The sequence below is a fragment of the Hemiscyllium ocellatum genome, chromosome 4 (assembly GCF_020745735.1).
Source record: "Hemiscyllium ocellatum isolate sHemOce1 chromosome 4, sHemOce1.pat.X.cur, whole genome shotgun sequence".
NCBI classification, from domain to species: Eukaryota; Metazoa; Chordata; class Chondrichthyes; order Orectolobiformes; family Hemiscylliidae; genus Hemiscyllium; species Hemiscyllium ocellatum.
In genome coordinates this window covers 140260372-140281928 of record NC_083404.1, presented here as the reverse complement: position 1 = coordinate 140281928, position 21557 = coordinate 140260372, and the positions used below count along the sequence as shown (strand labels likewise).

The window sequence follows — 21557 nt, the reverse complement described above, 5'->3', positions numbered from 1 at the left end:
TCCCGAAGTCCACCTTGGAGGATGGTCGCCCGAAGGTCCGAGGCTGAATGTCCTATTGTCTGTTGATTGTTGTGTGGTGAATGGGCACGGATGAATGGGCACAGCACAACAATCAACAGACAAGAGGGTTCCCTCCCAGTTGGGGAACACTTCAGTGGTCCAGGACATTCAGCCTCGGACCTTCGGGTGACCATCCTCCAAGGTGGACTTCGGGACAGGCAACAGAGGAAAGTGGCCGAGCAAAGGCTGATAGCTAAGTTGGTACCCATAGGGAAGGCCTCAACTCGGACCTTGGGTTCATGTCACATTACAGGTGATCACCATTGCACTATACACACACACAGATATTCCTACACACACACTCTCACATACACACGGACACAGGTGCACAGAGACACTCACACATACCCTTATAGACACACATTCACACATGCACCCCCTCACAGACTTAAGACACTCTGCACTCACTACACACACACACACACACACACACACACACTTTCTCACACTCACAACCACCAACACGCACACACAGACAGACAAAGACCCACATGTACACATATACTGTGTGGGGTGAATTTGTACTTGCAGGGTTACATTGCACTTTGCTCAAAAACTGCATACATTCATGTAGAACTCTGAGCTCAAAAACTGCATGAATTTATGTAAAACGCTGTTATCTCACTTTTTAGATTAGAATCAATCTAAACATCAGGTCATAGACAGAGAACACAGGGGGTTAACACCTTCAACATATTGGCTAGCTATCACCATTGTTAACAGCTAACCCGAGAATGCAACTTTAAAAAAAGGTTTTGTGATTTACACATGAAAGAAGTGAAACTATCACTATATTCTAATAGATGAAAGGTTGTGAGTGTAACAGACAATCAATTCTTCAATGTATAATTTCAGTTACATCACACTGTAAATTTTTGCTATAAATTCTGTGTTATGATCGAGCCCTCCACTATCACCTGATGAAGGAGCGTCGCTCCGAAAGCTAGTGTGCTTCCAATTAAACCTGTTGGACTATAACCTGGTGTTGTGTGATTTTTAACTTTGTACACCCCAGTCCAAACCATCTCCAAATCATCCAAACATAAGCCTTCTTCCTCCCAATAAGAGATTCAATTCCTTAGTAAATCATAGTCCCCGTGCTTGACAACTTCCTCCCTGCCGAACAGATACATACTTATCAAGGATCTGCAGTAGCTGTTCCTTGAATAAGCTCCACATTTCAATTGTGCCCATCCCCTGCAGTTTCCTTCCCCATCTTATGCAGCGTAAATCTTGTCTAATCGCATTCTAATTACCCTTCTACAGCCATAACTCCTGCTATGAGGTATATACCTATCCCTTCCATTGCTAAAGTAAACGTAACCAAAATGTGATCAGTATCACCAAAGTGCTCAGCTACCTCCAAATCTAATACCTGGCCGGATTCATTACCTAGTGCCAAATCCAATGGGCCTTGCCCCTTGTTAGTGTATCTGCATACTTTGTGAAGAAACTCTCCTGCACACATTGGACAAAAGAGCCAAGAGTGTGGTGCTGGAAAAGCACAGCTGGTCAGTCAGCCTCCGAGGACTAGGAAACTCAACGTTTTGGGCAAAAGTCCTTCATCAGGCTTTTACCCGAAACGTCGATTTTACTGCTCCTTGGATGCTGCTTGACCAGCTATGCTTTTTCAGCACCACACTCTTAGCTCTTATCTCTAACATCTGCAATACTCACTTTCACCACATTGGACAAAAACTGAACCATTTAAAGTACTTGAACTCTGATATTCCTGTCATGATTTGGAGATGCCGATGTTGGACTGGGGTGTACAAAGTTAAAAATCACACAACATCAGGTTATAATCCACCAGGTTCAATACATTATCTGGGCCATGATGACACTAATTGTTAAAGTCCACTTGAGAATGTAACTTTTAAAAATATTTTGTGATTTACATAAGAAAGAACTGAAACCAACATGGTCATTCTAGCAAATGAGAGACTTAACAAACAATCCAGATCTTTTTCAATATGTAATTTCAGTGATATCACACTGTAAACTTTTGCTATAAATTATAATCTTATACTCCACAACCACCTGATTAAGGAGCAGTGCTCCAAAAGCTAGTGCTTCCAAATAAACCTGTTGGATTATAACCTGGTGTTGTGTGATTGTTAACTATAGTATTCCCAGTCAATATTTGAAAAGTTAAAGTCCCCTGTCAGTCTCGCTAATATCAAGAATCATCTTTGCTATCCTTTCCTCTACATCTCTGGAACTATTCGGAGGCCTATAGAAAACTCTCAACAGGGTGACCACCACTTCCTCTTTCTAACTACTGGCCATACTACCTCAGTAGATGAGTCCTCAAATGTCCTTTATGCAACCGTAACACTGTCCTTGACTAACTTTGCCACACACACACACACCCTCTTTTACCACCACCTTAGTTCTTACTGAAACATCTAAATCCCAGAACCTGCAACAACCATTCCTGTCCCTGCTCTAGCCATGTCTTCGAAATCCCAGGTACCAACCCATGCTGCAAGTTCACCCACCTTATTCCAGATGCTCCTGGCGTTGATGTAGACACACTTCAAACCAGCTCCTTGCTTGCTGGTGCCCTCTTGCAACCTTGAAACCGTATTCTGACCTCACTACTCTCAACTCCTGTATACTCAAACTGCAATTTAGGTTCCCATCCCCCGGCTGAATTAGTTTAAACTCACCTGAAGAGCATCACGTTTCCAAGTTCCGGAACCATGAGGTTATGCTGCAGCTGTACAAAACTCTAGTGCGGATGCACTTGGAGTATTGTGTATAGTTCTGGTCATCGCATTATACGAAGGATGTGGAAGCTTTGGAAAGGGTGTAGAGGAGATTTACTAGGATGTTGCCTGGTATGAAGGGAAGGTCTTATGAGGAAAGGCTGAGGGACTTGAGGCTGTTTTCGTTAGAGAGAAGGAGGTTGAGAGGTGACTTAATAGAGACATACAAGATAATCAGAGGGTTAGATAGGGTGGACAGGAAGAGCTTTTTTCCAAGAATGGTGACGGCGAGCACGAGGGGGCATAGCTTTAAATTGAGGGGTGATAGATATAGGACAGATGTCAGAGGTAGTTTCTTTACTCAGAGAGTAGTAAGGGTATGGAATGGTTTGCCTGCAACAGTATTAGATTCGCCAACTTTAAGTACATTTAAGTCATCATTGGACACGCATATGGACATACATGGAATAGTGTAGGTTAGATGGGCTTCAGATTAGTATGACAGGTAGGCACAACATTGAGGGCCGATGGGCCTGTACTGCGCTGTAATGTTTTATGTTCTATGTTCTATCATCAAAGTCCCACCCCTAGGATATTGGTATCCCTCTGGTTCAGGTGAAGACCATCCTGTTTATAGAGGTCCCACCTACCCCAGAATGAGCCCCAATTATCTAAGTATCTGAATCCCTCCCTCCTGCACCGTCCCTGTAATTACATGTTCAACTGCCCTCTCTCCCTATTCCTCACCTCATGATTACATGGCACAGGCAATAAACCAGAGATAACAACTTTGTTCTAGCCCTAAGCTCCCACCCTAGCTCACTGAATTTCTGCCTTAAATCCCCATCTCTCTCCCTACCTATGTCATTGGTGCCTATGTGGACCACGACTTGGGGCTGCTCCCCTTTCCCCTCAAGGATCCCGAAAACATGATCCTAGTCATTGCGAACCCTAGCACCTGGGAGGCAACACACCAACTGTGAGTCGCTCTTGTTCCCACAGAATCTCTTAGCTGTCCCCCTAACTATGGAGTCCCCAATGACTAATGCTCTGCTCCTCACCTCCCTTCACTTCTGAGCAACAGGGACAGACTCTGTGCCAGAGACCTGTGCCCCATTGCTTACTCCGGTAAGTCGATCTTTAGCAGTATCCAAAATGATATACTTGTTGTTGAGGGGAACCACCACAGGGGATCCCTGCACTGCCTGCCGGTTCCCTTTCCGTCCCCTGACGGTAACCCATCTACCTTCTTCTTTTACCTGAGGTGTGACTACCTCCCTGTAACACCTCTCATATACTCCCTCTGCCTCCCGAATGATCCGAAGTTCATCCAGCTCCAGTTCTAGTTTTCAGTTGTGGTTTTCGAGGACCTGGAGTTGAGTGCACTTGTCGCAGATGCAGTTGGTGACCCTCACCTCCCACATTCTGCAGGAAGAACATTCAACTGCCCTAACCTCCATTCCCACTATTCTAAATTCCCAAGGAGACTACTGTAATATAAAAAAAAGCAAGTAACCTTACCAATCCAGCGCACAGAACTTTTTTTGGTTAGAGGAGGATGGATGGGAGACACTACTTAAGTAATGTTTCAGGCAAAGCCGCCTGATATTAAAGAAACGCCCAAATATACCCAGCAGCCCCATGTCCGCTCCTGATCAGTGTGCGCTTTGCCGATTCATGAGGTTAGTTTTGATACTTTAAATTTACCTTCCTCTCAGGCCTGAGTTATGTTGTTTAGTCAAAGGGCTGCTAGTTTTATTTAGCATTAGAAATATTTTTGAAATTGCTTTATGGTTTTCTGAACATATATGCAGTATCCCTCAGCATCGGTAAAACTTCCCCTTTGTAGAATGAAGATTTGGTTGTTATTTAACTCCTCATTATACAAATATTTCTCCCACCACTCAATTGCGTTTTGTTTGGCCTTTATTTCTGGAAGTATATGGTGGACCTTAAAGCTGTGAGACATGAGAAAAGCCCCTATCCATTCTCAGTTTAACAGAGCAAAAAAACAGCTGCTTTTGTGATAACAGAACTAAGAGTCATGTCATGGATAATAGGCACTGCTTGTTTGTTCTTTACTGTGTTTGCAGCCAAAAGGACAACAAATAAAGCATGTTGATAGATGTTTCTTTAAAGAAATAGATATGCATTGCTGAAGATCTTATCACCACTGTGATCAGTGGCCCTGTTCTTTTCACTGCACTTTATTACTTTATTCAGATTAGAGTGAGGTTTTATCACAGCTGTATGACTCACAAAATAAATGAGGAAGATGGTGACTGACAGTAATTTTTAAAATTTGTTCTTTGGGTGTTGGTATTGCTCACAAAACTGTCATTTATTGCCCATTGCTAATGGCTCATGAGAAGGTGATGGTGACAACCTACTGGCTCACTAGGATACTTCCAAGCTAAACGTCAACTATATTTCTGTGAATCTGAAATTATGTTTAGGCTAGAAATGATATTAAATTTGTTTGGATTGAAATGCAATCATGTCCAAACGTCCTTTCAACTCTGCAGTGGTCATTTGACCTCCATCACGTACAAATGTCCTTTCTAGTCTGCTGTAGTCATGTGACCTCCACCATGGAGCACACACTCTGTGGCCGGACACCCTCAGCTCTCTTCCGAGAAGACCTTGTGTTGAGCAAACTGCTGTAGGTCTATTCCCAAAACATGGTATCTGAAGTGACACTGAGATGAATGTTGCAAAGCAGTATAAAAGCACAACTATATATAGAGATGCTGGTGTGCAGAGAGCTGTGAGCTAACTAGAAAGTGAACAAAAAAGATCAACAAAGCAAGCCATAATTCAAGTCAAGGGCAGTTAGAGATGGACAATAAATGCTGACTTAGCAAATGATGGCCTTGACTGAATAAAATAAAAAGCTAAGCCAGCATTTATTGTCCATCTCTAATTGCCATTAAGAAGATGATGGTGAGCTAGGTACCTCCTGGAACTGCAGTGTTTGGGGTGCATGGTCAAGCTGTTTGAAGGACAGGGAGTATGAAGTAAAACTGGAATCTCTTCAGTGCACAATAGAAGAATTATGAAATAGTAATAAATCTGCTGAGCCCGAAAGGTTTAAAGTTACATCACTGTCAGTTGAGACTGTTTCAAAGTATATTCCACTCTAAATCTCTTTAGGGCTTTGTTGCTAAGTTTGTAGGTGACACAAAGATAGGTGGAGGGTAGGGAGAGAATAGGGCCCTTCAAAGATCAGCAAGTCAACCCTTGTGTGGAGCCACAGGAGATGGGGAGATACTAAATGAGTACTTTGCATCAGTATATACTGTGGAAAAGGACATGGAAGATATAGAATGTAGTGATATCTTGAAAATGTCCATATTACAGAGGAGGAAGTACTGGATGTCTTGAAATGCATAAAAGTGGATAAATCCCCAGGACCTGATCAGATGTACTCTAGAACTCTGTGGGAAGCTGGGGAAATGATTGCTGGGCCTCTTGCTGAGATATTTGTATCATCGATAGTCACAGGTGAGGTGCCGGAAGACTAGAGGTTGGCTAATGTGGTGCCACTGTTTAAGAAGGGTGGTAAGGACAAGCCAGGGAACTATAGATCAGTGAGCCTGATGTCAGTGGTGGGCACATTGTTGGAGGGAATCCTGAAGGACATGTATTTGGAAAGGTAAGGACTGATTAGGGATCGTCAACATGGCTTTGTGCATGGGAAATCATGTCTCTCAAACTTGATTGACTTTTTAGAAGAAGTAACAAAGAGGATTGATGAGGGCAGAGTGGTAGATGTGATCTATATGGACTTCAGTAAGGCGTTTGACAAGGTTCCCCATGGGAGACTGCTTAGCAAGGTTAGATCTCATGGAATACAGGGAGAACTAGCATTTGGCTCAAAGGTAGAAGACAGAGGGTGGTGGTGGAGGGTTGTTTTTCAGACTGGAGGCCTGTGACCAGTGGAGTGGCACAAGGATCGGTGCTGGGTCCACTATTTTTCATCATTCATAAAAATGATTTGGATGTGAGCATAAGATGTACAATTAGTAAGTTTGCTGATTACACCAAAATTGGAGTGTAGTGGACAGAGAAGAAGGTTACCTTGGATTACAACAGGATCTCAATCAGATGTGCCAGTGGGCTGAGAAATGGCAGATGGAGTTTAATTTAGATAAATGTGAGGTGCTGCATTTTGGGAAATCAAATCTTAGCAGGACTTATACACTTAATGGTAAGGTCCTAGGGAGTGTTGCTGAACAAAGAGACCTTGGAGTGCAGGTTCATAGCTCCTTGAAAGTGGAGTTGCAGGTAGATAGGATTGTGAAGGACGTGTTTGGTATGCTTTCCTTTATTGGTCGGAGTATTGAGTACAGGTGTTAGCAGGTCATGTTGCGGCTGTACAGGACATTGGTTAGGCCATTGTTGGAATATTGCGTGCAATTCTGGTCTCCTTCCTATCGAAAAGATGTCGTGAAACTTGAAATGGTTCAGAAAAGACTTACAAGGATGTTGCCAGGGTTGGAGGATTTGAGCTTTCGATCCAACTCGTCCGTGCCGACCAGATATCCCAACCCAATCTAGTCCCACCTGCCAGCACCCGGCCCATATCCCTCCAAACCCTTCCTATTCATATACCCATCCAAATGCCTTTTAAATGTTGCAATTATACTAGCCACCACCACTTCCTCTGGCAGTTCATTCCATACCCCTAGCACCCTCTGTGTGAAAAAGTTGCCCCGTAGGTATCTTTTAAATCTTTCCCCTCTCATCCTAAACCAATGCCCTCTAATTCTGGAATCCCCCACGTCAGGGAAGAAATTTTGTCTATTTATCCTATCCATGCCCCTCATGATTTTATAAACCTCTATGAGGTCACCCCTCAGCCTCCGACATTCAAGGGAAAATAACCCTATTCACCCTCTCCCTATAGCTCAAATCATCCAACCCTGGCAACATCCTTGTAAATCTTTTCTCAACCCTTTCACGTTTCACAACATCCTTCCGATAGGAAGGAGACCAAAATTGCACGCAATGTTCCAAAAGTGGCCTAACCAATGTCCTGTACAGCCGCAACATGACCTCCCAACTCCTGTACTCAATACTCTGACCAATAAAGGAAAGCATACTAAACACCTTCTTCACTATGAAGATTGTGGTACTGGGAAAGCACAGCAGGTCAGGCAGCATCCGAGGAGCAGGAGAATCGGTGTTTTGGGCATAAGCTCTTCATGGTCTTTTCTGTCCAAGGATCTTTGGAATATTATAACCGATGGAGAGAAGAAATATCTCTTCACCTCTGACTTAAATTGGCACCCCTTTGTTCTGAGATTATATTGTCTGGTCCTCTCTCTCCCATGAGGGGAAACATCTTCTTAGCATTTACCCTGTCAAACCCATCAAAAATCTTGTATGTATTAGCAAAATCACTTTCATTCTTATGAATTCCAATGAGTAGAATCCCAACCTGTTTGGCCTGTGTTTGTAAGACAATCCCTTCATACCAGGGATCACCCCGGTGCAACTTCTCTGAACTGCCTTAAAGGAAATAATACCTATCCTTAAATAAGGGAGTATCATCATCTGGTTTAGAGCTTCAATTTAGCTGCTGTCTATCCACAATGAGGCTTCCAAGAAGCTATTGAACTAGACTGAGTGTTCAAAGGTACAACATCATGTACAAAACACAAACACTCAGATAGGTTAGATGCTTCTCCACTAACATCATTTATTCCTCCCTTTAGGTTCGGCTACAGTTTAGAATTAAGATTCCTGAACCAGACCAATATGTTTTTGTACTTGAATATGCCAATGAAGATGAGAGACTGCATAAGCTTAATGTGGCAGTACCCAATCCACTTGGAGTAACTACACAAGGGACATTTAATCTGTACAGCTGCAAATACAGGTATGGTAAGACATAATAGGATAGACCCAGGTAATGTCATGATATATGTCTCCTCCTTGGTGTAGTTACACAATAGTCTTAACAAGGAACATAGTATCTATGATGAATCTCTGCTTGTTAGTGTGGTTAGATGTAAGATGAAGTGACCAGTCTTTGCTCATTTGTGTGTCTAAACTCAATAAGAAATATTCCGATAAAAGCAGAAAATGCAGGAAATATTCAGCAGGTCAGGAATATTAGTGGGGAGAAGAAACATGGTAAGTGTAGTCACTGTTTCATCAGCAATACAAAATAAGATCTCATTTGGTACATTTTAGTTCCTTATTACAATCAAATAAGATTGCAGGATAATATGAATATTTTGATTTTTTTTGTATTATAAAAGATTTAATTGCGACCATTTGAATTTGCTGCAGTTTCTTTTGTCGGAGTGTTGCAATTGACTCACAGAATCGCATTGCAGCCTTTGATCTGCTTTCTTATGCTGATCTCCTTCTGCATGGTACATCAATCAGTTTTTTACTGGTAAGTACATTATTCAAGTGATATGTGAACCAGCGAAACAAATTGAATGTTTCTTCAGCATCGGACATGTAGGGCAAGTTGCATTTTGTCAAGTTTGTTTTTTTCTTGGGATAAGATTCCAAGTTAAATTTTCCAAGTCCATACTCGTGATAAGTTGTACATTTGCCATGAGAGCACATCAGCTAACAGCACATAACATGTGTGGTGATTGACAAGCTACTCAGAACATTTATTCTTAATAAACAATCATTTCACTGAAATTGTCCCTAGGTAATAATTGTGCAACTCAATGTCTGTAAAGAATCATCTTCCAATTTTTTTTATTAGTTAAAGACTGATCTGTGCTCTAGATCTGATGTGTTATTATTTAAATAAAGAACAAAGAACAACGAAAATTTACAGCCCAGGAACAGGCTCTTCGGCCCTTCCAAGCCTGAGCCGATCCAAATGTACTGTCTAAACCTGTCAGTCAATTCCTAAGTATCTGTAGCCCTCTACTCCCCACATACTCATACATTTATCCAGACGCATCTTAAATGAATCTACTGTGCCTGCCTCAACTACTTCTGCTGGCAACAAGTTCCAAGCGCCCACCACCCTCTGTGTGAAGTACTTGCTGTGTGTATCCCCCTTAACTTTCCAGCTGCAGAATGGAAGGATTTGAGAGTCCTTGTTCATGAATCTCAAAAAGCTAACACCTAAATTTGAATAAGTAAACAGTCAGGGCACAACTGAGAAGAATTTGTGAGTTGCTTAAGATAAAACCTCCAGAAACAGAAGCCTGTTGAAGAAATGAATTTTTGGAACATATGGTGAGGAGTAAGTGAGCTGAGTTAGCAGTTTGTTTGAGGGTCACAGAGAGTCTTTAACTGAAGAAAATAGCATTAGATAAAAAGAAATCAAATACGGTCTTGCAAATTGAATAAGGAGATTTAAAGTGGAGTCAGGTTTGACTACTCATCTGTAAGGTTATTGAGGATAAAAATGTTTGGCCGTTCTTTCTGACATTTGTAATGGGTTTATTTCAAATAGCTTTGCATCGTGTGGCATAGTTACTGCCTTTCTTTTTATCTAATTTCTGCATTGAATCAATGCTATTTTCTTTCATGTAATTAACTTTTATATTTCTATTTTTTAAAATATGTTGGGCAGCCTCTTGTGACTGAACACCATGGTAAACAAAAGCAAAACCTATGGCCTGTCAAGCCAGGTCTCACTTAGGATATGATTAGTCCAGTATCACCATCAGATGGGACTATAACAATATCAGTCCTGGGATGCATTGGGCAGAGCTGAATACAGTTACTTCAGATGCAATCTAATCTCCATCGCTGAAAATCCTTTTATATTCCAACCAAGTTGATACTAATGCCATATTTTAATGGCCTTTTTAATACTTGGTAGCCACAAATAAAAATACCATGTGCTGCTCCAGTTGAGATCCTGCTTCATTGTAATTCGTGTGGCTCTGCCATGTATAATACAGCAAGTGTTCAGAGTCATTAGGGGACCTCACTGTTTCAAATGCATAAATGTCCTGACAGTACAGAAATTGTTAGTACAGAGATAACATATTTATTAATATATTGCATTTTTATTCTTTTTCATGGACAGCACAAAGTTTATTTAGTACCTTTTAAAGAGTTCTGCACTGAACATGTGGAGCCTAAAATGCACTGCATCGGCACCCATGGCCCCATCACCAACAGGAGGTAAAAACCTATCTCATGAATTTTCCTGCTGCACATTTCAGAATGGAGAAATTATTATGAAGGGCCTGTAGAATTCACGGTGCCACCTCTACCAAATTGCCAAAAGTTGCAAGGTCAGGTGGGATTCACTTCAACTCACGTAAGTAGACGAGGAAAGTGGGTAAAGCATCTGAGAAATGGAGCTCAGATTTCTCAGTATCTGGGGACTGAGGTTACCCATACTCCTGGGATAGTCAACCGACATCGCTGGTTCTTATTTTAAGAGGGTTAAAATGCTTTTTCTTATTATGACCTGGAAATGTGTTGTGAAAGGGATGTAGAAGCATATTCACTGGTAACTTCCAAAAGGGAATTGGATAAATGCATGAAAATAAATCATTCACAGGGCTACTAGGAAAGTACAGGGGTGTGGCACCTAATTTTTAAATACTAATTCATAGGATGTAGGCAACACTGGCTAGGCCAGCCCTAATTGTTCAGTGGGTAGTTAAGACTAAACCACATTGCTGTGGATCTGGAGTCATATGCAAGGACTGCAAATTTCTTTCCCAAGAGAATATTCATAGAAATCATGGAATCCCTACACTGTGGAAACAGGCCATTTGGCCCAACAAGTTCACGTCAACCCCCCCCAAAGAGGATCCCACCCAGACTCATTACCTTACCCTATTACTCTACATTTTCCCTGACTAATGCACTTAACCTACACATCACCTAACCTGCACATTTTTGGACTGAGTGAATGAGATGGGATTTTATGACAATGATTATATGCAATAGATCAGCTCTTCATTCCAGAGTTTTGTTGAATACAACTTTCAGTATCCACCGTGGTGGGACGCGAAGCAGTGTCCCCAGAACATTAATCTGTGGTTCTGGATCACTACTCCAGTGACAATACCCAGTATACCACCACCTTCCCAATTGAACAGCTATTTCACAGCCATGTAGGATGTGGGCAGAATGGTCTCCAATGTGCTGTATGATTCAAGGAGTCCTAAATTATGGGAAATGCAATGAAGCTAAAATTTATTGACTGACTGTAAATGACCATCTGTTGTGGTGACCCATTGTCTTAAACTGCTGCGCGCCATGTATTGAAATGCTCCCAGATTTCTGTTGCGAGGTAATGTGACCCAGCAACCATGAAAGACTAACGATACATTTCCAAGTCAGAGTGATGTGTGATTGAGAGGGCATACTCCAAAAGATAGTGTTTCGGAGGTGCTTAGCAAGAGACTAATCATACAGATTATAAAGTGCACAACAAAACTACGCTGATGCTGGAAGAGATTGTTATTGATATAACGGTTAGCATTGATCTCCTTGAATGTTGCTATGAATACATTCACCAAGCATGTGGAATGTGTTCTCTCACACTGAGGATACAGCCATAGAGTCATACAGCATGGAAACAGACCCTTCTTCTATCACACACAGGCCGACCATGTTTCCCAAACTAAACTAATCCCATTTGACTTCATTTGGCTCCTATCTCTCTAAACCATTCCTGTTCATTTACTTGTCCAAATGTCTTTTAAATGTTTTAACTGTACCTGCATTTACCACTTTTTCTGGTAGTTCATTCCATATACGCACCACCCTCTGTGTGAAAAAATTGCCCCTCAGGTCCTTTAAATCTTTCTCCTCTCATCTTAAAAATATGCCCTCTAGTTTTGAAATCCTTTACTTTAGGGAAAATACCTTTGCCATTCACCTTATCCATGCCCCTTATGATTTTAGAAACCTCCCAAAGGTCACCCTTCAGTGAGGGTAGGGCTGATCAGGGATAATGTAGGGAACATGTGCCTGGAGTCAGAGAAGGATGGGGAAGTCCTTAATGAATACTTTGCTTCAGTATTCAGTAGTGAGAGGGACCTTGTCATTTGTGAGGACAGTGTGAAACAGGCTGATGTGCTCAAACAGGTTAACGTTAAAATGGAGAATATGCTGGAAATCTTGAAAAACATGGGGATAGACAAGTCCCCTGGCCCGGACGGGATATACCCAAGCTTTCTCCAAGAAGCATGGGAAGAGATTGCTGTGCCTTTGGCAATGATCTTTGCATTCTCACTGCCCACTGGAGTAGTACCAAATAAATGGAGGGTGGCAAGTGTTATTCCCTTGTTCAAGAAAGGGAATAGGGATAACCCTGGGAATTATAGACCAGTCAGTCTTACATGAGCGGTGGGCAATGTATTGAAGAGGATTCTGAGAGACAGGATTTCTGATTATTTGGAAAACCATAGCTAGATTAGAGATTGTCAGCATGGCTTTGTGAGGGGCAGGTCATACCTCATTACTACACTTTCCTCATTCCTGATGAAGGGCTTATGCCCGAAACGTCGAATTTCCTGTTCCTTGGATGCTGCCTGACTTGCTGTGCTTTTCCAGCAACATATTTTCAGCTCTGATCTCCAGCATCTGCAGACCTCACTTTCTCCTCAATAATTTTAAGGTGATTAGAGGAAGGTTTAGAGGACCTGTCAGAGGTAGCTTCTTTACACAGAGAGTGGTGGGTGCGTAGAATGCAATGCCAACAGTGGTAGTAGAGTTAGATACGTTAGGGACATTTAAACTACACTTGGATGGGCTAATGGAAGAATGTAAAATGAAGGGTATGTGGGTTAGTTTGATTTTCAAGTAAGATAAAATGTTGGCACAACATTAAGGGCCGAAGGGTCTGTACTGTGCTGTACTACCTATGCAGCCTCTCCTTATAATCAACCCACCAGTCCCTGTAACTTCCTTGTAAATGTTTTCCGCACCCTCTTCAATTTAATTATATCCTTCCAATACACGGCACTCCAAAGCTGGCCTCACCAACATCCTGTATAACCACAACACAACGTTCCAATTCCTATACTCAATGTTGTGAGCAATGAAGACAACTGTGCCAAACAATTTCGTTACCACTCTGTCTACCTGTGCTGCAACTTCCAAAGAGCTATATTGACAGTATTCTTATATCCAGGTCTGACTTCTGCTTCCACCAGCTGGCCCTGGCAGTGCTGTCACTGGTTTTAGAAGGAAGACAATTGCAAGAGGATTTAAATTAACCATGAAAATTAAAGACAACCATGTCTCAGATTGAGCCCAAGCAATGGTTACTTGCTGCACTGACCAAGTTGAAATTAATTCCATTATGTGAATGAAAAAAAACTTATTGACCTGCATTCATCCTACATGAAGCAATGTTAAAATTGCCAACCTTTGTTCACATCTCTACATAGCTTCACTTTTTCTCAACTGACTTTTTCCAGCTTTAAAAATATTTTCTCTGCAATCTTGCAATTCTGATCCCTTGTGCATTTCCAATTTCTTTCACTGTAACCACCCTAGCTTTGGCATTTATATCCTCAGGACTGGCATTCTCTAATCAGACCTTAACACCTCTCCAGCTCACTCTCTTTAAAGTGACAACATAGGATTTCATGCTTTGACCAATTAACATTTGTTCACTTTCCCTAATGTTTATGTATTCAGTTCAGTGGCAGTATTATCAATTTTGTTAGGCACCTCAAGATGTTTTACTACATTAAAAATACAAGTTGTAGTAAAAAGAGAAGCTAAACATAAAAAGTATAGACTTACTGCAAAGATAAATTGTATAAATTTGAAATGTCGCACCCCTTAAATGTAGAAGATGAAGGGTAACTTGATAGAAGTTTGCAACTTTATTTAGGAGAACTGGTATGGTTGAATTGGAGAAACTTTTTTCACTAGTTGTGGAATCAAGGACGAGGGGATATTATTGTATTGTGTCTGACAGCTCGAATGCAGCTAGTGTACACCATTGTATCAACTGAATGAACATGTAACTGGATGTATAAAGTTCTCAGATGCCATTTTAGTTGGTGCCACTTAAAAACATGATATGCTGAAGCATGCTACTGTTTGGAACTAAACAATTTAATAATAGCCCTGTCACTGAAGTGCATATAACTGTAAAATATGTACACATCAGGAGCTATAATAAATATCTACTAAATCTTTCATAGCCTTGTTAGTACAATCTAGTTCAATACAGCACGGGATATAACATAACTCTTAGTGATCAAGTACAAATACCTCAGAAAAGGCAAAAGCCCACGACATAGTGACAGATCAACATAGTGAAAATATTAAAACCACAGCTTCTAGGATTGAATTTAGAAAATGCTTCTAGATACAAAGAGTCGTTTAAGATTGGTACAGAAACTGAAATTGCTGGAGAAATCAGCAGGTCTTGCAGCATTTGCAGAAGAAAAGAGAGTTAAGAGTCCAGTGACCCTTCAGAAACTCTTCCACAAACAACAATTAATACAATAGATCAATTGTTAATTTTAAACTGTGATCGATAGACTTTAGTTAACCAAAGGATAGATGGATTTATTTATGAAGACAGGTTACATAAACAGTGGATATTCCCTCAGGTTTAGAATATTAAGGAGTTGGCAGAGTAGATAGAGAGAAACTATTTCCCCTAGTGACAGGAACCTTGAACAATCTGAAAGTTAGAGTTAGTCTATTCAGGAATGATATCAGGAAGCATAACTTCACACAAGGCATAGCGGAGGTCCAGGACTCCCATAAAAGGTTGTTGAAGTTGGTATGAAGTGAAAAATTCAGTATTGGGATTGACAGATTTTTGTCAGCCAAGAGCATTAAGGGTTATGGAAACAAGACCAGTAGCAGTCTTTCTCCTGTAAATGATGGATCAGTCTCTGTCCTGGCTTTGTAGCCATGATTCTGAATATACCTTGATCACTTAAAGTTATGGTTATTGGAGACACCCAGAAGGATGATGTTAGGCATTGCAATGGGAGACTCCCAGGAAGACAATGGAAATGCTTTAGGAATGTTTCCCCTTGTGGTAGAGTCTTAGAGTAGAGATCACAATCTCAGAATAAGGGATCACACATGAGGAGGAAATTTTTTTTCTCAGGGAGTTGTGAATCTTTAGAATTCTTTACCACACAGGGCTGCCAAGGCTGGTTGGGAAGGGAATCAAAGTAAGGGAATCAAGAGTTGTGGGAAAAAGGCAGGAATATAGAGCCATGAACTCATTGCATGATGGAGCAGATTCAATGGACTGAATAGCTTGCTTCTGCTCCTATGTCTTATGGTTTTATGGTTCTCAAAGCACCCCTAAAGAAGTCAAACATCTCCACTGGGGGCCTTAATTAAGACTAATCAAAATGTACAAAGTTAAATTGGAAAAGCACTGCAAACGTCAGGGCCGACATGGGGAACACCCAGAGATGAAGTTGCAGCATGGGCTGGGGTGGGGGGAGCACAAATCATGTGTCAACTCATGAACCTAACTCTCCAAGCATGGGGTACAATCTACAGATCATGTATGTTATATATCAGCTATCGCAAAACCATTGAACCACAATGGAAGCAAGCCTCCCCAATTCTAATAAATTACCTGAGAAGAAGAGATAATGTTTGGTAATTTATAGAAAACTTATGTACTGCACCACTAAGAAAATGAATTGCTGTCTAGTTGTCTCCTGTTCAATTCCATCTGAATTCCCAACTTTGTACAAACTTGATATGTCATTCACAACCTGGAGCAAATTCCGATTATGGGTGCAGCTTATACACGTACATGGAAATTAGGTATTCGTTGAAGAAATTGCTGTTTTGTATAGGTTACAATAAGTTTTGCCTTGATGTTTTTCCTTCCCAACAAAATAGCATTTCTTGTCATCTTATTTTGAACCTCAAATCCATCTTGTTTTGTTTATATTTGTCAGTTGCGACCTGCCTACTGTAGCTCTTTACCTCTTCTTTTTCTTTCAAACAATTTGATAGGTTAGATGTAGAGAAGCTATTTGTCCTTGTGGGAATGTCCATAAACAAGGAATCCATCTGCATAAAATAGTCACTAACAAATCAAATAGGGAATTCAAGGCAAACATCTTTACTTGAAGAGCAGGATGAGTGTGAAACCTGCCACCACAGAGTAGGGGAGGTGAATAGCAGACACAGATTTATTACAAAACTTGAAAGCACATATTGGAGAAAAAGAGAGCGATGTGCTAACAGGGTGAGATGAAGTAGGGTGGATCGAGACTGATGTGGGGACATAACAGCATGCACCTGTTGGACCAATCTGCTTCTTTCTCATTGAACACAACAGGTTTATATAACATGCTTAGGAAACTATCTGGTATTATCATGCAAATGCCAGTTCATTGAAAGAACTGACCAATTTATAAAAGCATAGAGCCTAGAAGGAGGAATGTTTAATGTTTGATCTAATTCTCCTGTTTCATACTTGCTTTGTCAGCTCCCCATTTTCTTAATCTTATCTGCTTACTCAGTTCTCTTATTGCCACTGTTACTGGTAAAACAGTTCCTCAATTTGGGCTCCCAGTTTATAAACATTAGTGTTAGTTCACCTTGTCAAAGCATGTGGTCAATGAGATAAAGACAATGGATCCCTGATTTTTAACCTTTCTTGAAGCAATCAGCTGTATTTCTCCAGCAAATCCCCTATGTAGCATTCAAGATGGCTATCACAAGAAGACCACTGCCAGTGCTCTGTCTCTCCCTAATGTTTGGCACTTCTCTGTGAAGAGAGAGCCAGAAAAAGAAGTATTGGTGTGAGATGTGAAATCTGTTGAGAGGTTGGAATGACAGCATTTGTGGACGGTGACTTTAAGGGATGAATATAAATGGCAATGAGATGAAGGAGACTATCAGTAATGACTGCTCAGGTGGGGATGTGAGGAGGTTGCTCAAGAGAAAGGAATGGGTGGACCTGCAAGCTGTGTTAATTTGAGTGGTGGCGTGCAGGAGAGAGCTTGGTAAATCAGGGTGAGAGGTAGCACTTAAACATGACATGTACCTTTCCTACCCTAGTGAAGTAATTGAATGTTTTGCAGCACATTTATTCATAAGTAAGTGACAACGTGCCATATTTTTGCTTCCTCAGGCACTTTCCATCAAAGTTCAGAAGCAGTCTTCTTCCTCCTTTCTGCTGGGAACAAGATGTCTCTGTGGGCCTTTATGGCTTACAGCAGGCTCTCCAGAGATGCTTAGAAGAAATGGGATGTAGCTTTTCCTCTTTGAGATTCCATTGTTCCAGATGCCTACAAGTTAGCACTTGTAGAATAAAGCCATTCTCTCCCTCACTAAAGTCCCTTCAAATACTGAGGCATCAGCATCAAGCATAACTATACCCACATGTTCTGGTTGATCAGAAAACCCAGACGTTGTTCCTCAGTTAGAGATGCATAATAATATCCATTCTATGAACTGGACCTGCTGGAAATGAGTCTGAAAGTGACCCAATAATTCACTGAGTTATCAGTTGCTGGTTAGGCCTCACTTGTATTAGTTTCAAACCTGAGTGTCACAGGCTGAAAAAATTGTGATGGCTCTTGTCAAAGCAGGAAGAAATGTAGAATTAGAATTTGGTTTTATTGTCATGTGTACTCAATTGCGGGGATACACAAGAACAAGGAAAAGTTTAAAATGTCACTATTCACAGCACCGTCTTAGGTAGAAGGTATCTAGGTACAACACCTTAGGTAAAAAGTAGAAAAATAAAGAAACAAGTTAAATGTTCAACATTACAGTTCTTGTCAGTATAAAGTAGTAAATAAGAAATAAAGTGTAAGTTCTAACTTACAGCCCTTCTTTAGCCATGGGCCTGCAGTTGCTCCACATTTGGCTTTCCCCTCAAGGGTTTGATCTCTCCTCTGTGTTGGACACAATCTCTTGCCCGCGCTGGGCTTGATTTCTCCCCTGCATCAGGCTCGATCACTCTACTGCGCTGGTCTCGATCTCTCCCCTGCACCAGACTCAATGTCGCTGCCCCCCCTCCCCATGCTGGGTTCAATCACTCTCTCATGCTGAACTCAATCTCTCCACTGCATTAAGCCTGATCTCTCTTCCGCATTGGGCTCAATCCCTCCCCTGCGCTGGACATGATCTCTCCCCTGGGCTGGGATTGATCTCTCCCCTGTGTTGGGGTCGATCGCTCCCCTGCATTGGGCCCGATCTCTCCTCTCTGCACTGGGTCCCATCCCTCTCCCCCACACTGGGTCCCATCCCTCTCCCCCTCACTGGGTCCCATCCCTCTCCCCCACACTCGGCCCCATTCCTCCCCCCTCACTGGGTCCCATCCCTCTCCCCCGCACTAGGCCCCATCCCTCTCCCCCTCACTGGGCCCCATCCCTCTCCCCCACACTCGGCCCCATTCCTCCCCCCTCACTGGGTCCCATCCCTCTCCCCCGCACTGGGCCCAATCCCCACACCTCCACGCTGATGTCTCGCTGCTGGCTCACCGTCTGCCTCACCACAGGCTGCCAGTATCCTGCTGTGGTGCCACTCTGTGTCGCCAGCTGCTTCCACGATGCTGCTCTGGGTCCCCAGCCCCTCCTATTGCTACTGCTGCCTACACAACCAAGCTCTCTCCAGAAGGTCTGTAGAGAAAAGAAAAAAATTAAAAACTGAAAAAAATGCAAGTAAGATCTAAGAAAAGACATAAGAAAAGAGGTTGGATTGGATGAGCTCCAACTCAGGAGCCCTATTCTGCCATCATCTTGCAAGGACCAACATGTAATAGTGATATTCAGGATTATGTAGATTTTTGTTCAAATAAATAATGTACATTAGTGACCAGAAAGCACTAAAGGTGATTGTTAGATGAGGAGATAAGGAGAAATTGTTTTAATCTCTAATAGCATTGTAGGTGTACCTACAGCACATGGACTGCAGCAGTTCAAGAAGGTAACTCATCATCACCACCAGCACCATAACCAAGGGCAACTAGGGATGGACAATATGCCCATGTTTAGTGACTGAACAAAAAATATTAATTATAATGCCCTGGAGTGCACTGACTCAAAAGCTGATGAGTGTAGATGCTATGATAACCTTCAAAAGGGAACTTTCAGGAAAGTCGACAAATGTGGAGAAAATTGGGTGGCTTAGGCACGATGGGCCAAATGGCCTCCTCCTTGTGTTGTATGACTCTATCATAAAGGAGGAAGGCGATGGCCTGCTAATTCAAAAGTAATGTTCTGGGAACTCATGTACCCAGGGCAGATGTCGGAATTTGAATTCAATAAAAATCTTGAATTAAGAGTCTAATGATGACCATGAAACAATTACCAGGAAAACCCTATCTGGCTCACTGCTGTCTTTAGGGAAAGAAACTGATACCCTTATCTGGTTTGGCCTGCATGTGACTCCAATGTGGTTGACTCTTAACTGCCTTAGGAATGGGCAATAAATGCTGACCCAGCCAGCAACACCCTAACCCTGTGAATGAATAAATAAAAGAGTTGTCAAATAAGTTGGAAAAGTTGTCTTTTGGTAGCATTTTTATAAAAAAGCTCTGATAAAGATCAGATGAATGGTTTCATTTCATGGATCTGTAATAAACATTTTGCTGCAGGGCATCTTACTGAGATTGGAAAGTAAAAGGGTAATTGAAATCAGCATTGTTCATCAAGTTCAGATAGGTTTCATTGAATAATATTTATTTATACAAGTTACTCAAACATAAATGATTCCAGCTTTCAAGGATGGCTATAAAGGAAAGCAATAAACACAGCTAACCTGATTAGATCAAGAACATTGAGGCACCAAACAAAATTCCACAGCACATGCTCAGCTCCTGCATTTTATGAAAATACTCACTTCATTTACAATTGAGAAATTGCTGCTATCTACAAAAATAGTACTTTTCTCTGGCAGTCAGGAAGCAATGCCTTTCATTGTGTGTTTAGCATAGAATGAAGCAGAACAGAAGGAAGCCATTGGGCCCTACATGCCTATGTTAGCTCTTTGAAAAGTTTTACCCTCTTTCTCTTTCCCCAAAGTCTTACAAATCTTTACATTGTTATCCAATATCTTTTGAAAGTTACGATTGTATCTGCTTCCACAGTCCTTTCAGGCAGCGCATTCCAGTCACAACAACTTGCTGCACAAAGAAGACTCACACCTTGCATTTTTGGCCAGTTATCTCAAATCTATGTCATCTGTTTATTCACTCCCCTGCCCCTGGAAACAGCTCTTCTGTATTGCTTTATCAAACTCCTCACAATTATGAAGCTCACTTTATTTCCTTTTAACCTTCTCTAAAGACAACATCGTTTCTCCAGTCTTTCCATTCTGAAGTCTCTCATTCCCTGTTACTATTTTATTTATTTGGAGAAACTCAGCAGCACTGGCTGTTCTGAAGAAAATCAGACTCATAACATTAACTCTGTTTTGTCTCTCCACATATGCTACCAGACCTGATGAGTTTCTCCAGAATTCTCTCTGTTTGCTTCAGATTTCCAGCATCTGCTACTATCATTCTAATAAATCTCCTCTTCACTCTCTTTCTCCAGAACTGGATTCAATAGATGAACTGAGGCCTAGCCAAGTGTAGAGAAAATCCATTTCCATACTCAGATTTACTACTTTGCCCAAATTATTAGCAAGAGAATTTCACTCTCTTCATTTGAGCCAAAATATCTATTTTATGGAAAATGATTTGATCCAATTTGTCCCACTCCCTCCACTTTACTCCATAACCCTGCAATATTCTCTCTTTAAAGCATACATCCAGTTCCCTTTGAGAATTACTATTCAATCTGTGCCCACCAACCTGTTAGATAGTACACTCCAGATTATAGCAACTTGCTGTGTCAAACAAAATCTCTTCTGGTGTTT

The 21557-nt window shown here is 41.5% G+C and overlaps 1 protein-coding gene across 1 annotated transcript in view; it reads left to right on the top strand.

Annotated features, from left to right (window-relative positions):
- The window catches only part of LOC132815125 (laminin subunit alpha-3-like), a 364209-nt gene that overhangs the window by 168458 nt on the left and 174194 nt on the right, over positions 1 to 21557 (top strand). The window contains exons 27-29 of the mRNA XM_060823918.1: positions 8492 to 8655; positions 9072 to 9180; positions 10795 to 10892. Coding sequence (XP_060679901.1) covers positions 8492 to 8655; positions 9072 to 9180; positions 10795 to 10892 — 371 coding nt within the window. The remainder of the gene's footprint in view (positions 1 to 8491; positions 8656 to 9071; positions 9181 to 10794; positions 10893 to 21557) is intronic.